General features: G+C 37.8%; 1 protein-coding gene across 3 annotated transcripts in view; it reads right to left on the reverse strand.

Moving 5' to 3' along the window:
- LOC117414048 (SLIT-ROBO Rho GTPase-activating protein 3) overlaps nt 1-17869 on the reverse strand; it is an 85393-nt gene that overhangs the window by 20417 nt on the left and 47107 nt on the right. For all 3 annotated transcript variants that reach the window (XM_058999595.1, XM_058999594.1, XM_058999596.1), the window contains exons 4-11: nt 17101-17163; nt 12632-12817; nt 10851-10979; nt 6597-6818; nt 5526-5627; nt 4110-4307; nt 3030-3114; nt 101-128 (exon numbers count right to left, since the gene is read on the reverse strand). In XM_058999595.1, coding sequence (XP_058855578.1) covers nt 101-128; nt 3030-3114; nt 4110-4307; nt 5526-5627; nt 6597-6818; nt 10851-10979; nt 12632-12817; nt 17101-17163 — 1013 coding nt within the window. The remainder of the gene's footprint in view (nt 1-100; nt 129-3029; nt 3115-4109; nt 4308-5525; nt 5628-6596; nt 6819-10850; nt 10980-12631; nt 12818-17100; nt 17164-17869) is intronic.

Below are 17869 nucleotides of genomic sequence, written 5' to 3' on the forward strand. Positions count from 1 at the left end.
GGCTAATTATTTGTAGCACCGTTTCATTGTCAACTGTATTGGGGTTTAAAAGTGAAAAGGCAGGCAAGCATCATCCAGCCTAATATAATATCATTCTTACCTTGTAGTTCCACACTCAGCCCTTTCCCCTATAATAAATACATAAAAAAGAATGAATAATTATATATTTTTCCTTTTATTTATTTGCAGCGATAGATGTTCCTGAACCATTTTTCAAAACCTTGACTTAAACTTAAAAAGTCTGTAGTTTGGGTTGGAAGGTGGGATAGTGCTTTTCTAAATATCTGATTCCAATTGGATTTATTTCTTGTCCTTGGTGGCCAAATATCTGCGGCCTGTACTAAGCTACCAGCTTATTAGCAAGTAAACCCCAGAACCAGGTTAAGGGTAGTAATGAGTGTTCAATTCCTATGGTAAACTGGTTTATTTAGGTTTACCTGTACTGCTGGAGTCTATTTTTTTTTTTTAAACACAATTAATTGTAGCATTTTCCACTGTATAGCTACCCACCTCCGCCTGCAGTTTTTATTTTTATTTTTTAAATAAAGTCAATAACAATAGAATGGTTCAATCTTATATTTCATCTGCCAATTCCCACCAGTGAAGTGTCTTGGCCCATTTAATCAGACACTGTGAGCTATTCCTATTGAACACCATTGGAGATGCAGCAGCAGCATTTGTTACACGTGACATTCTGTGGTTCCCTTAGAAACCTGAGATTGAAAGCATTAAGAATTGGGCATGTCTTGTGTTAAGGCAAAAAGTCTAGGATGATGGGGGAGATAAATATTCTGATGACATCCAGCTGTGTCTCTTCTAACTCACTGATCTCCCTCTATGAGACCTGTTGATATGAATGAGGCGGACAATTCCCCCAACACACTCAAGGCAGAAGGGGTTATTCAATTCAAAACATTCATCTTAGCCAAAAAAAGTACTGGGAATTAATCTAGGACTAGACTTATCTGTGCTCCCTGACTGAATTTCTATCAGGATACTGAATTAACGGCAAGGCAACTTTGCAAATCAAGTTGAAATTTATTTAGCGTTTTGGCAAATTAATATTTAAATTGGCATGATATGTAAAAGAATAGTAAGGGATTGTAAAGGAAAACTGCTCAGAATTGCAATGAAACGTGATGCTTGTGTGTCATTTATCATGTACGGTGCTGGTCTCCGCGTGCTTGCATAGTTCTGCCAGATATTTTTGTGATTAACTTCTCTGTGCAATTCTCCTGTCACACATCACCTAGAAAAGTTTAATATTCAAGAACATTATATACTCAAAGCTTCACAGGATGGTTTGCTTCATTTAACATAATCCGTTTCTGTTACAGCGTTTTATAAAAAATGATTTCAGGATTGCAGCACCATACTTTATATGTAATCATTGGGCTAGTAATGCAATCATTGAGCTAGTTTGATGTAACATAGTCTTGTTTGATGTAGTCTCCTATAATTACAATTCAACTTACATTTCCACTGTTGAGATACCAGTTGTGTCCTAGGTGTTTTGTTATATATATATTTTAACATTAAAAGAGCTCATTCTCAGGAATAATGTAATGTATCATGACAGTTTTAATTGGTTGTTTAATTTCTTTTAAATATTTGCATCAAGGGTTAATATACAGTAAGTGCTAGTAGACACAACCTGGGAATCATGTCCAGATACATGAGATCTAAATGTGCTATTACAGAATAACAATAAAAGGTAGACATGGAAAAATATCATCTCTTAGAAAAAACCCATTCAGTGTGATTTGCATTATTACTGTGCATGCAAACTATTTCCATCCCCTGCTCCTTAATGTGATTTCATGTAAAATAATAATGAAAACAAAGAAGGATTATCGAGGGACCTGCCAAAACTTGTACCAGTAATGTCCTTTAATGTCAGCTAGAAAAGCTTTTCTTAGCGTTGCAGTTATAAAACATTTTGTCATTTTTCAGAAAACAATTTCGAGCACACAGCAGGCAGCTACACTGATTTCTCGGTGCCATTTATATTGGGTGCTTAAGTCTCAGGGGGAGCTTTGCCACTGCTGGGAAGTAACTCTAAATGGTCCTGCAAGCTAGCCTATTTCAGCACCTAAAATCAGCTCAAGCTTTTCTGAAGCCATATTTCCTAACCAGATAATTGTAGGATAGTGAACATAACATAACAAAATGAGAATACACAAAATCTGTCACCGGTCTGAACGGTTTGACAGGAAATTCTAGCCAGCAATTTAAAATTAAGAATCAAGCCATTGAAAACAGCACCATACGATATGGTCGCACACTTACAACACTGAATCGCCTACATTAAAAAAATAAATAAATAAATAAATAAAACATCAACATCTGAGGCATTCATTCCTGTATTGAACTCTGCACATTGAAAATATTTTTTTTTGGTGCTGATACAATGGGACATTAATTGACCATATGGGCTTGTGTCTTGTTTAGCAAGACTTCTGCATCTGTGTTTTGGGCGCAGCTGGACTGGGGCTCCCCTATTACCCATTAGATTAATACCTGCAATAAGAACAGCTGCTTAGTGGCCTGCTTGGCGACTCTCTGTGATTCATTGGGCGTAGTCAGCATTGTGAGGTGCCAGAGTTAGAACTGAGGGGACAGTTGTGCACCCAGTATCAGTGCAAGTGACCTAATGCTGTGGTGCTTGCTTTGGGATCTTTTCAAACAGAATAAAGGCCTGATCTAAAAGCCTACACAGTATTTACTGTATAATAATTTAAAGAGTTATTTCCCATGACCTTTTTTCATTATCTTAGCAACCCTGTTGCCATTGATACCTCCTTTGTTCTATATACAAAACAAATGCTGCAACACTGGCAATTTGCCATGCAGCCCTCTATTCAATTGGATTCTGCTCATTAAGAAGCTAGGAGCCTGCCCTGAAGATATATATATTTTTTAAATCTTTTGATTTCAGGAGTATAATTAGGTAGCGACAGGCTGCCATTGCCCTGGTAGACTGGCAAACTTCAACCCGGTGAATAAATTACATAAATCACATGTCTTACCTTCTCCAAGGGTTTGCTTAAGTAGGTCATGTTTGGCCTGGAGTTTTGTGATGAGATTACTGCCATTTAGGTACTCCTTGAATTTCTGTAAAGGGAAGTGAATGGTTTGAACTGGTTTTAAAGAGCAACAAAATGTTCTCATCATATTCGATTCCCAGAAGAACTAGTGATTAAAGTACATTCTCTGTACTTTTTGCATAGTGAGCGAGTGAATAGGGGTCCATTTTCAGCATGGACTTTTGGAGGATCAGACCCATATTTGGTTCTCCAAGCCCTCCTCCTACAGCCTTTATATGGTATATACCTGTCACAAAGACGGCCGGAGTGGGTGGCGTCAGACCAGAAGCAGGAAATAAAACGACAGAGTGGTGTGGTTTGGTGGAGCTGAGCGAATGGTTTCGCACAGCATTTAATAAACAGAACAGAAAATAAAAAAGGTTGAACAAACAAACACAAACACAAAACAGGACACGGCACTTACGCCAAAATAAATAGACAAACAAAACGAACTAACACTTAACAAACGGTGCACGGAGACAAACAAACACGGTGAGTACAACACTTATATTTACTTTTACTTATTTTAACTCCTCTCTCTCTCTCTCTCCCGTTCTCCATTCTCGAACACCCAACCCCGAGTGAAAGAAATGTGCATCTATATATACTGTTGTGCTGGGATTCAATTACTAATTAATTATTCACTTGAATCCCAGCACGTGAATTAATTCTGTGCAACCCCTTGCTCACATACTATACTTTAAATGCACGTGCAATGATGTGCAATCCCGTGCCTAAATACAAATATACAATTTAAATCACACGTGAAACACAGACCCGTTTATATTCCGTGTACCAATCTCTATACACCAACATTAACACACGCAACATACAATACATAACACACACATGCACACAGGGGCGGGGCACATTGCCACAATACCATAAAACTCCCATAACATGTCTAAAAATGTTGCCCCTTTTATTCTTTCGTTTGATCCTCTGTGGGAGGAAGGGTGAGTATGGTAAGACACCACCCGCCCTCACAAATCTCTGAGCTCTGACAGGAAAATCACAACTTACTGTAAAATAGAAGACCTCAGTTTCCTGCTGGTTGGACCTCCTTTTCGCAATGTTGATTTTACTCATGTAGGTCTCAGAAGTAGCAGACTTGATGGATTCAGTGGAGCGGCTGTGCTGGAACGCATCCGACACATCGAAATCTTCAACAGTTAACATGTCTTGCAAGGTCTGCATTGTAGCATCCAGGGTCTTTCGAACCTGGGAAGTGAAGCAGAACACTATTTTGTAAAAGCCTTTTTGGAATGGGCTGCATGATGTTTTTTTCTAAAATGTCAAATGCAGTTTAGAAAGCTTCTTTTTATGCATCTAGAGGATCCCTTCTAAAGGTTTTTTCAGTGTCTCTAAAAGGGAGGGAATGGGAATCCTTTACCATCAAAGACAAATCTTTTTTTATAATACATTTCAATATTTGAGGCCGATTTCACGCAATAAAAAGTGATATTTCTGTGAAAGAAAAGGGTGTACTTGTAGACTCAAAACACCAAATTGTGTGGTCCCTACAACAAGTCTATGAATTGTCTGGAGACTTTCCGACATCCCTAAAATAAGGTAGATTTGTGGGACACCAACAACTCATTTCAAACTAAAGATTTGGTTCATGTTCTCCACCGCTGTGCGATATTTTAAAACTGCAATAGAGACAGATACAGCGTACACATGACGAAACATTAAGCAATTTCAGTGCGGTTTCAAGTCTTTTTTAGCAGATGTGTTGATATGAAACAAAACCTAATTTTATTACAATAAGATGTGCAATGAGATTGTGTACATCCAAGAAAAACAACCTTTCCATTTTTTTTTATATAAATCTCTTTAAAAATAATAATAATAATAATAATTCTTCAATCTTAAGACAAAAAGCACTGAATGGGCATCAAATGTCTTTAAAAGAAATTGATATTTTTGTACACCAGAAATTGACACAGGTGAGAGTTATATTTGCTGTAACTTAACTGGCTTGCAAAACAAAATGTGACCTTTAAATAATAGTACATCTAGCTGGACTGCTCTTTCCTAAAGGAGATGTTATGATCATTCCCTGCATTAATGCACACTGACCTGGGGTCAACTCTTAGTCAGACTAAGAAAGGTGAAAATGAAAGCTGTCTGACAGCTATAATGGTTATGTGTAAAATGCCTCCGGGACATTTCTGCGCAGTGTACAGTGTAACAAAAACACATATCGCTGAAGCAGTGCAAATCAACACTTCTTTGTCAGTTATCAGATACAATAAAGGTGAGAAATGAAACTGTAGATTTGAGATGTAGTCAATCAACACAGTGGACATCCAGTACTCCACATAATAACAACAAACATCAAAGCTAAAAACCTAAGAGTAACAACAATACAACAATGAAACTAATAGGGAGTGTTTTGTTCTGTTCATTCTTTTCCCTAGGTGTTCAAAAGATTACCTCTTCATTCTCTATTTTAAGGCTTGCCAGTCTGGACTGAAGCTGGTGATAGCGCATGAGGAGTTCAGTCTGAACTGGTTGCTGGGCGCTCACCTGGCACACCTGTAAACAAATCAAAGCACAGCATAAATAATGATGAACTACAGTTGACAGAGGGGCTCCCGAGTGGCGCATCTCGTAAAGGCACGCGGCCTGGAGTGTAGGATGCACCCTATAGCTTAGAGATCGGCGGTCCGAATCCAAGATATGCCACTGCCGACCATGGATGGGAGTTCCCAGGGGGAATTGGCCAAGCGCTGCCCGAGCTGGGAGGGGTTAGGTCAGCTGGGGATTCCTTGGCTCACCGCACACCAGCGACCCCTGTGGCTGGCCAGGCGCCTGCATGCCTGCCTGTATGCAATTCAGAACTGAGTGGTCCTCCGACGCTGTAAGTTCTGAGATGGCTGCACGACGGGCTTGCAGAGCGAAAAAATGTGGATGGCTGACGGCACTCGTTTCAGAGGACGCATGTGTTCATCCTTGTCTCTCCTGAGTTAGTTCAGGGGTTGCAGCGGTGAGCCAGGTTGAATAATAATTGGGCATTCCAATATTGGGAGAAAATCAGAAATTAATGAAAAATAATTGTTAAAAAATAATAAAACTACAGCTAACACAAACAATAACTACCCTCAATATAAAAGACCCCTGCTTTGACTATACAGTATTACCTAATTGATTTGACTAAAGTATAACCTGGGCCCAAAATGAATGTCTGGTTAGGACCAGAAACAGTATGCATTGTATTTCTGTTACAAGCAATACTTATTTCAAATTAGTTGTCATAGTAGAAAGTTACACAAATGTCACACTGTGTGGTGTAGCCAAAAAATAACACATTTTGCAAACTGTAAAATGTACCCTTACAGTTAATTAAAATACAGCACATTGTTTGATGACTCTGACCAGTAACACTACCAAAGAATGACTGCATCTTGACTACAAAACTCTTGGCATATTATGTGTTGCTATTCTGGAGCACAAACTGTTCTGTTATTGTCGGCAATAATTAAAACACAGTTTAAAGTACGGTACCTCATCTCCCATGTGGGGTTGATACTCAAATCTCACTGGCGGACAGAAGACCTGGTTGTGCATGTCCATTATTTTGTGTTTGTCGCTGCGTGCGTCCAGGTTGTCCACTGCATTCTCAATGATGTCCAAGCCCTCGTGCCTCGAGGTCTCCAGGTTGTACTCAGCAGAGAGGTATGTCCTGAAGGTCCTGGCGAGACTTGCGTGATAACCCATATCACAACACTGGGAAAACAACCCATCAATACATAATCAATTTGATTCATAAATAAATGCTCTCTGTGCCTTATATTTATATTTCCCATCACACTGTACCTGGGTCTCTCATGTATTTATTACTCATAACATAAAAGCAACACACCAGAAGCCACCCGTGGTATTAAATTGGATTTCATTATCATCATTTACAGGTTCTTTTTATTACTTTGTCACCCCTGATTTCAAATTACTTGACACTGGCAGTAATAAATCCTTCTACAAATTACCTTCACTGTAAAACGCGAGATAGTATATGAAATAATGCTAGGCCCTGACTAATTGCCGTCAAACAACAGCTGTGTATGTCACAAGCTGACAGCACAAACTTTAATGGAAAAATACAAAGGAACTAGACAGAACACTGCCGGTTAACTACTAGAGATACTGTACTGGTATTCCCCATTTACACACGTACTGGAATGGAGTCAACTCTAAGCATATTTATACAAAACAGACATTAGATTAAGTGTTGTAAAATCAGGCTTAACAAAATGAAAAATATGGAGTACATAATAATTGGAACAATGGGAAGGTGCTAGGATTGCCCAGATAGCACGCCTACTCAATATCAATACTAAAAAAAAAAAAAAAAAAACCTTAATAGATGAGTTAGAAGAATGCTTTCAACTTGCTCTAGGACCTGGCCTACTGCCACCAGTGGACCCAGGTGGAACCTGTATCAGCTGGTTGTTATCTGTGCAGAAGGAAGGCCTGCACTTTACTCACCAGACATCCCTGATAAAGTGGTAGAGCCATGTTGGATCATTCATTTATTACACGCAATTTAGTTCAATGCAAGCTTATGAAGCCACATGCCATTGATACACCCCACAGGCAAACAGGATTTATACAAAGTGTACAAAAACTTTGTTAGGATCTACAATATTTGAACTAATCTTCTCTGTTCAATAATAAACTAACGTTGCTGAAGAGATTGATCGTGATGGATTAACGGTTAGGGCAGATATGTGATGGGTGGATACGAGACGGATTACTGTATGTTACATAACATGATTGAATCAATACATGTGAACCATAAAATCTTCATTAATACTAAAAGGACAAACATTTTGAAAATATAATCTTCAGAAGTCAATCACTGACAAACTGTTACATTCAGGTTTTTTTTAGGGTTTCCGGTCAGTAAATATTGGCGATAAGATTTTTTAGGGAGATTCAAGAGAGTTACAGCGTTTGACATAAGCAGCAGTCCCACAGTAAAGCGGTAGTGCGTGATGAACATTTTAACCTAAGAAGCAGTGATGCGTAGTACGGCTCTAGCTTTATCTGTCACATTAAATAATTTGGAGACAATTGTTAGTGAATCATATTTTAAAACTCTAAGGTCATCTCACACTCATGTGGAGTTCTGTATTGGGTTCTAATACCATAATAAAACAACATTTTATTCATATCATGTTAACGTCTGTCAAGCTTATTTTAAATGGTACATGATGACTCTCGCAACTTAATATATGCTAGAACACAACCACTCGTATCACCACATCAAAATACAAATGCTTTTTAATTATTTCTTTTTCAGCCAAGATCAGGATTTGATCCCTATTTGCATGAGTGCCACACAGCAGCTCTTTCAGAAGTACAGTAGAGCCACTGGGGACCCCTTTAAAATGCTCATTATATTAACATTTCGTAAAGCAAAGCTTCAGTTTTTTATCCTTTTTTTGTTTTGTGTGAAGGAAAGCACTCCCACTCTTTTCAAACACGGTGACACACATTTGCCCTCTGATGGAACTTGACAACTGAAGTGTATTTTATTGTGTACATCTAGTTAACAAGGACAGGCATATAGTATTTCTTTCATGCTCTACCTACATAGGCTATTTACCAACACATTACCATTTGAAGCTACATAATAAAGCCACTGGCATACAAACACACATGCACCTCTGTATGTGCATAATATTGCAGTCCAGTGCTGACAGATATAATGTAGAAAACTGGGGCTTTGAGTCCAACCATATAAACTAATAGGGGTGTGCAGAAACTGTCTACAGCTTTGGTATGCCAGTATGGCAGTCAAAATGACATCATCCCAGATGGAAAATATTCTTCCAAGTTGCTTTTAAAACACTTGATGCAAGAGTTAATTGCCACTGATTTATATTCAATCTTCTAAAGTATATTTTTTAAAACTAATAAAAAAAAAACTAATTTGATAAGTGTGCTCATATGTGACTACTATACAATATGTCCTTTTCTTCACTGCAGCTACTGGTTTTAATTCCCAAGATTTCCTCCTCACGGTCACACCCACATTTCTTGCAGATTTCTGCTAACCCTGCCATTAGCGATAGAGCAGTAACCACAGAAACTGATCAGCCAGCAGCTCTCACCAGCAGAGAGATTCTGCGCAAGACGGAGAAACAGGGGTGTGGCGTTTGACCTGCTATCCTCCTAGCAGCTGTGGAAAATACTAAATGTGAATACAGCACGAGAGCAACAGGCACCTTTGGGATCTCCAGTTAGGCTCCATGAAATCTGACCTTCAATTACAACAGAGCGAGCCATCTGTATCATTCTTTAGATTTCATTTCCTCTCCACCTCTACATGTTTATAGTGCTCATGCTCCTCGATGGGAAGCACCATTGTTTCACACAGCACTCTGCTGCTCTTCTGTTATCCCTGGCAGATAAGACGTATAATTAACAATAACAGACAGCAGTGTGGCACTCGAGTTCCATGCTTGACTGTGTTCCCTATAGATTTCACTTAACAAGGAAATGAGACAAAAAGACATCTGTAGCCTCAAGCTAAAAATTGATCAAGTAAGTGAGGAAGAGGAGATACAGTTTCTATAAAATATGCGTTTCCACTATCATAACAACTGGGAAATGGACCAACCCAAATTGAACCATCAGTAACAGTTTAAAATGTGACTAGTTGTGCACAATTATGACGAGGGACCCCAAAGGTAAATGTCAAAATTGCAAGTTCCCACAAATTACATCCAATTGTTTATATATATATATATATATATATATATATATATATATATATATATATATATATATATACACACACACAGTATATCAGCATATTATTATTTTTTATTTCTATTTCAATGTATTACTTGTTCAGCATGATAAAAATGACCTTCGATTGTATACTTGCTATTTTATCTTGAAGGGATGCAGAAGAACAGCCCAAAAGATTGCAGGGTAATTCATCTCAGGGTAGTTAATATTGCTGCCTCATCAGAGGCATTATTATATTAATTTCACACTAATTAATGTAATCCTAAACTTTTAAGATAAATAAGTCAGGAAATGCAACGATCAGCAGCTTTAGGGGGATTAACATAATTTAAACTGCCAGAAGCCAGCTAAAAAGCAACTGTAGGGTTTAAAAGAAAACCTTTGTTGTTCTGTCAGAAATATTCACACACAAAATATTAGCCGTGAAGTGAGTCGATTAGCCACTCAGCCCAATGCCAGATTGTTTTCTTATGCAACACCTTTTCTTTAGCTTATGCCTACATTTTATTATCTTTTAAGGATGTTCAGCAATTCAAATGCATGTTCCTTTAAGATTAGCAACATATTCCACCAGGTGGCATTATGTGCCAAGTAAAAATCCCATTATAATCAAATGCATCTAATGACACCTTGAAAGGGGGTAAACCATATAAAAACTGCCATCTTTCCAAGAGCACAAACAATTTCATCTGTAGTAGACAGTAGAAAAGTTAGGAAACGTGCAAGAATGTTAACTGATTCATTTTAGAAATCGTTTGCAGGATATCAACATATATCAACAGTATGCACAGAATTGTGTAGAATAACGTATGACATACAGATGGACAGATACACCTGCTCCAAACACCCCCAGAAGCCAATACTCTCAATAATGTATGCTAAAAAATGTTAATACTAAATTTCATCACAAACGGGTATGGAAAAATGTAAAGGGTGACATGTATAGGCACCAGGGATAAGTCAGGGATCATCGTGCTCAGCAATAATGATAATACTTACCTCAATCATATCAGAGACATCATGGATGTAATATTTTGCCACAACAGAATTGGTTGCTGCCAGGTTCAACAGGTAGTCGTTTCTAGCCTTGGTGCACTTCAGCTTGTTTTCAGAATACTTGGCTTGTCTCTGCAATGGAGTAACGGCAGCAGCATGTAAAAGCATTGCAGGCTTGTTATTTTGCATTCCTATCAAAAAACACTTGCACAACAAGATACATAGTATCAGTTTTTCAACCACCTGGGTCGCAAATGTCTAGTTCATTATAATTTAAAGCAGGCTGACTCCTTGACCTTGGGCATTTATATTGCAATGGATGCTTCATTCCAACTAACCCTAGAAATACCCTAGTTGTGTTCACAGCATCCTGCCACATGGCCTGAGCACCTGCAATGTATAATGTACTATCACTTGACCAGACTGCTTCCAAAACCAGCATGAAACAACCGTTTCCTATATAACTTAGTTCATGGCACCTGCAGTGAAAACTAAATAAAAAAGGTTCTAGGGTAATCAAGAACATTATTTTTATAAAGTGATTAACACTGATATACGTGCATATTCCTCAGTATGCCATGCGTTTTCATTTAGTTTATTTACAATATGAATCTACAATTATGTGTAATATATGGTGATTTTGTAGCTGTTCAGCTCTGCCGGATTTAGCCCAGACAGAGCATCGAGAGGTTGCACTTGCAAGCATCCGAATCCAACAGGTTAAACCACATCAACAATGTCAATAAATAGAGCCAAAATGTAAATTAATTTTTAACGGCGATCTATAGAATTTATTATTATTATTATTATTATTATTATTATTATTATTATTATTATTATTATTATTAATAAACTAAATATAAAAGTAGCAATACGTATAACGCAATATGGCAAGTTAAACTAATTAGCCACACTTTATACACCTGGGAGTGTACTGAAATTAGCTAGCTGCTTAAAAAACAAAAAGATAACACTAAGAGTGAGAGGATGGCAATTTAAATAACCATTAAATAGCCTATATTTAAATGGTTTCATTAGTCTTATCAGTACTTGCACTTAACTGCTTCAAACTTTGCTGTGTTTTACTACTGCTCTCAACTATAATTATATTTTCTGTATCTTGTACTTGATGTTACTCCTAAAGGAAAAGGAATTCACTTTTTTCGTAATTACTCTTAATTGAAATCATTCGTATTCACTTGCTCTTAATGGAATTTACTCTTATAAGCAAATATTGTTACTGTAAGTTTAACTGCTTAGTCGATCTCGCTCTCAAACTTAATTAAACTGCTCTTCTCTGTAATGTGATATTTTGTAAGAACTGGATAAGGGCGTCTGCTAAGAAAGAAATGCATAATAATAATAAATGCTTTGTGTCAGCAGCGTGTCACGTTTATTTTGCAGACAGTGCCAGACACTAAACTTTATTGAACAGGACTCTTGTATTACCTAATGATCACAGCAAGACAGGGGTTTTCACACCAGGAGACGCCTCAAGCAACTTGTTATTAATTACATAACAAACCGCAGGGACATGGAGAAAGCATGACAGCCGTCACGGGTTCAAAGCTGTGTTGTAATGCAGGATGTGTCAAGGTACCACTTAGCTTAAAGATACCAATTAAAAAATGTTTCAGCCAACCAAGGACTGAGACATTTCACAAATGACTTAATTCAAAGGATTCTGTGCCTATACTGTGTGTGTGTGTGTACATATATATATATATATATATATATATATATATATATATATATATATATATATATATATATATATACAGCACCTTCTCTTTCATCTTCTCAATCTTCTTGACCGAGCTGCGTCTCTGTGGTCGATCCTCGTGCCGAAGCAGGTTGACATTCAGCTCTCCTGACTTGCTGAACTGCTTCTCCTCCTGCTTCTCCGCCTCCTTCAGCTTGCTCTCGGCACTCATACTCTCAGTGTGGTACATGTGGTAGGTTTTCATCACCTACAACGGGGAAACAGTCCTTTGTTAACATCTGAATGTCCTCGCTGATTTATTTCCAAAATCAAACTGGGATATTTTTTCCATGTCTGGGATAAAAAAAAAAGGCTTGTATAAACATTTGTCTTTTGGACTAATTGAAACCGAGAAAGTGAAGTAAAATCACGAAGGCATTAACAGAAAAGTGTCTCTGCTTTCTTATAGTGCTACACTTTAAGTAGTCAATGGTAATTCGTTTATGTGTACAGTATCTGGTGATAATGCACATTTGGTTGAAACTAAGTACCTGAGCTCTTAGTGGTCCCTGTGGACCAACACTGCGATTTACAGTACAGACGTAGGGCATCTAGTTTTGACAGCTTTTTACACTGTGGAATGTTGACCAAACTCAGAGACAATCTTGTGGGTAAAGAGAGAACCCACAGTAGGAGCAAGTGGCACTGAACAAAGAGTGTGGCAGGAATAAACTACCGTCAATGGTAAAATCATAATGGGAAGACAGCTCAATAATACCACTATTCAAATGCACTGGCAGAATTTATACAGTGCAGCATACTCAATTAATGCAAACACGAGTAAGAAAAGAAATCAAAACCGACTCTTTTAATCAACCGAGGCAGCGTTTATGTCATAAAAGTATCCAGTATCTCTATCTGAAATCTGTCCAGTTGGTGTCACATAGGAAACTATTCAAAAAGATGAAACAGAACAAATAGCAAGACTAAATAAGAATGTGTGTTATTTAATAATAAACACAATGGGAGTAAGCCACGTGCTCTCCTAAACCACACTTCTGATCTTGCTGTACGTTTTGTCTTTCGGTTTCATAGCTCAATGAATAACACCAAGTGGACCTTTTGAAATGATGCCCTTCCTGACACAGCCTTCCCTGCTGAATAACAGTTTATACAAAGGGATTTATGGTTCAGTGGTAAACAATATCATGCCTCACATGCAACAGTCAGGAATTGATGGAATGCATTCCGCCCCAGGTTTCCTCTGGGCACACAGGCCTGGGCTACACCCAGCAGAGATCACTGCCCACAAAGGCTTTCACTTTTACCAACATTTAGAGAAAAATAAATGAATCTCATATTACATTTTAAAATCCTACACTAAAGTTTAGTAGTTTAGAGCAGTTTTTACCATTAGCACTATGTATTAACTAGTATTTCCCATCCACTATCAAGGGCCCAGAACCAACATCTAACAGTAATGATATGTTTGCAGTGTTACTTTCTTTTACAACGACCCCCCTTTGTGCATTGTTGTAGTTTTATTTATTTGAAAAACAAAAAAAGTTTGCTGAGGCTTGTGTTATATGTTTCTGTATGGCAAAGTCAATAGCTGACACGCTGTCATGTTTTGATTCGATTAAACTAAAAACAAATTTTGTGTGCTACAAACCCATAACCCATAACCACACACAAAGAACGCCTTTGCTAGCCATCCATCTAATTTCAAAATGTTAGAGCTCTTCTTAGACCTTTATTAAATGCCCTGTTGCATGTTGGATTGCAGACTGCAGGCCTTATTTGATATTGCAAAAACATGAGACCAAATTGTACGTCTCCGTTTCATAACGCAAATGCAAACATTCGTCAAACATCCTCTTAAGAGAAAAAAACAATTCCCACGGATGTGTCAATGCATTAACTATGAACAAAATACATTCACAAGTTTGTGGTTTCTTGACGCTAAGTTTTGGTAACGCTGTTACAGTGTATTGTGATAATGAAACCTACTGTGGAAGGGTACTCTCATTCTGTCAAACTTCTCAGAAGGCAAGCATAGGGGTAACCTAGCAACACTCAAGCACACTGCTGCAATGCAAAGGGCAGGAAACTGATTTGCAAGAAGAATAAGGGTAGCGGAAATGTACCTTGCCTTAGTCACTCTAATCACTTCTCAGTATGAAGCACTTTGTAAGTTAATGGCACATAGCAGGCCTGCATGGCTTTCTAAGCTACCAATGCAAAGGTTTTTCTTTGTTTGTGTTTGAAGTCTGTGGTTTGAGGTGGTAAAAGTACCCTGAACAACATATGTGTTATCTCAAACATGCAGGCATTTTGCAGTCAATCTTCAGATGTATTTGTAGCTAGAGATAAGTGTCTAAAATAAATCTTACATAGACTAGTGAAAATACTGAGCACCTCTGCATTTATTCTACAGTACAACACAAAAAGTGACCAATATCGCCACTTGTACATTATGCTGCTAATATTGTACACATCTATAAAAAGCTTATTAAATTATATAGATATTTTATTCAACATTGTTTCAGCATAACATGCAGATCACTTTTTACATCACATAAAACAATCACTCTTATGCCAAGATAGGCAGATACTAAATCTTTTTGGCATGAATAATTTATAAGTGTATTTTGAGATGAAAATAAGCAGATTGATTCTCTAATAATGTAACTGTAGAAATTCAAGCTACGATTAAAGTTAATGATAAACACAACGGTGGTTCTCTTAGTGACCTATTCTTTTAAGAAGTTGAATAGAAACCTAAATTTAAAAGCATGTACCATCTCAAAGATGCAGTTATGTGTTTAATTTTTTTAATCAGCTAAACCCCCTAGTAAAAAGTATACTATGCAAAGACCTAATATTTTATTATGTCCCCTTGAAATAATAGAATAGCCCACGTTAGTCTTTGTACCTGTGATGTAAATACATCCCAGGTAACATTAATCATTAAATGGTGATCTTCTGTGACTGTCACTCACTGCTTCATAATGTTAATACTGTAGCATGGGGACCAACAGGAAATAGAGCATGAGGCAAGCATGAAAACCTGCCGTTCATGTGACCAAACTGACTGGACAGACCTGATCTGATTTGGAGAACTTTTCCACACTCCTTTTTTGGAACGTGTTCCTCTTGTTCGGCCAAACAGCTCGGTCTGCTCAATCAGCAGCTCCATAAACATGTTCCTGCTCACAACAAACAAGTTGTTGCGTCTCATGAAATGACACTTTAAAATGCATTCTGCGAAATGCTCATAGAAACAGATATTTACCATTTTCTACAGTGCTAAAGTAGGTCATTTAATCACAGTGAAGAGTGCAATACTAAATAAACTGTTCCAGGCATCTCTCAATTTAAATGCAACTCTATTGTATGAGGTAAAATGATAAATTTTATGAACATACTGTAGGTAGTTTGTTTCTAAAAATAAAAAGGTAGGAGTATAAACTGGAAACCGTGAAAGCTGTGCGAGTGTGGGCGGATGAGTCATAATAATTCACGCTTTTTCATTTCAGATTGACCACCATTGAGTAAACTCCTCTGTTCCCAGACACAGTGAATGTTTTTGCAGTGTGTCTAAACACGTTGAAAATGAGAGACTTTGCAGAGACCAACCACACTCACTCAGAAAATATTTAATGCAAGTTGTGCCCTCTGCAAAGCAAGTGAAGAAGTGCCTTGTGCTGATGACATTCCCTGAATCAGTAATCTCCTTTAGTGGTGGTTCACTCTTGGGGTAAATGGAAATGCTGCAGAGGCTTGAAATTTGGCCAGAACCAGCACAGCTTCTTCATCAGTGAGGACTTTTTAGAGAGAAACCTCTGCCTGGTTTGCCCTTCACATTTCCTCGGTCACAGAAGGAGATTGCTGAGTTTTAAGGCTTATTAAGCATTTTTGTCAAGACACATTTCTCAAGTGTGGCTCTATTAACCATGGGATTGCCACCAACGAACACAAACCGCATTACATTTGGATAGTGTTGTTTACTTGGTATGCATGGTCTGTGAAGTTTACCTGAGAGAATGAAATGATGAAATATCTGCAAGATTACAAAAACGAGAATTTCAAATACATTCACAACACTCTTGGGATTTACCAGGATGGAGGCGTGGTTTGGCTTAACCATAGTAGCCAGGTCTTTGTGCCTGATTATTAGGCTACTTCAGTCCTGTGGAGTCAAGTGTGTTCATTGTTGGATAGTGGGCAGGGCTTGGTAAGTGTAACTGTAAAATCGAGTTCCAAATACACATATCGTTTTCTTAATTCATTTTGAACCTTCACTTGTGTTATCCACATCTTTTTATAAAATAACTGAAAGAAAAACACAGATACCTGACACCATCATCAAGGATATTATTTGATAGATTACAGGGCCCTGCTACCCCCAGGCTGCAATGCCATTGGCAGAACTAGGCACATTATCCAGAGCAAGGCCTTGTCTCTATAATGTGTTTGCTGTATTTCAAATGTCAAATTATCTGTCAGACCTGCAGATAATAGATTTCTAACTGACTTAATGATACTCACAGTGTAGAGTTCATTTGTGACCTTCCACAGCTCCTCATGCATCTGCAGCCCAATTTCTTTGCTCTGAAAACAGAATAAAGGGATGTTCAGTCTTTGCATACCATTAAAACACAAAGCGTTTGAAAGCAAAAATATCTTCTTAAAAAACAGAAGCTTGCTTTTCATAGTGCTGTGCACATGTAAGCCCATAGCAACACACTTTAATCAACCCCAAAAGAAAACAGCAGTTATTACAGTACCAGCAGGCCTATGGTCAAAATTGTGTTTCCAGCCCCTTATTCACCACACACCATCACTATTATTCATCATGCCTCCTTTTGTAACAGTTCTCTATCCAATTAGATAACATAAATAACTTCATAACCACTGTACATCAATAAATAAACCCAATAAGGCCTGTTGGTTTTCAAATGCTTGCCATCTCTGCAAAGCAGAAACCACAGCACTAGAAGCAATGAACTGCACAACACAATGCTAAAAGTCTACCCTAATGCCTTTCAGGGTAAAAACACGACCATTGTACAGACTCCAATCCCTGGATCTCAATCCAAATAAATCTGTGGGATGAATATGAACACTTCATTCATGAAACCTTTACTTCCTTCATTGACCTAGGACCATTCTCCTGCAAGAATGGACAACAGTCCTGCAAGACACCTAGAGTAAATGAGGGGTGCTAATTAATCTGCCAATGAGTGTATATGGAAAGTAAGGTACAATTGCAGTATATTATCACTAGGATTCTATTCAAACCAGTAGGTCGTAACTT

Source organism: Acipenser ruthenus, chromosome 25 (assembly GCF_902713425.1).
Source record: "Acipenser ruthenus chromosome 25, fAciRut3.2 maternal haplotype, whole genome shotgun sequence".
Taxonomy (NCBI): Eukaryota; Metazoa; Chordata; class Actinopteri; order Acipenseriformes; family Acipenseridae; genus Acipenser; species Acipenser ruthenus.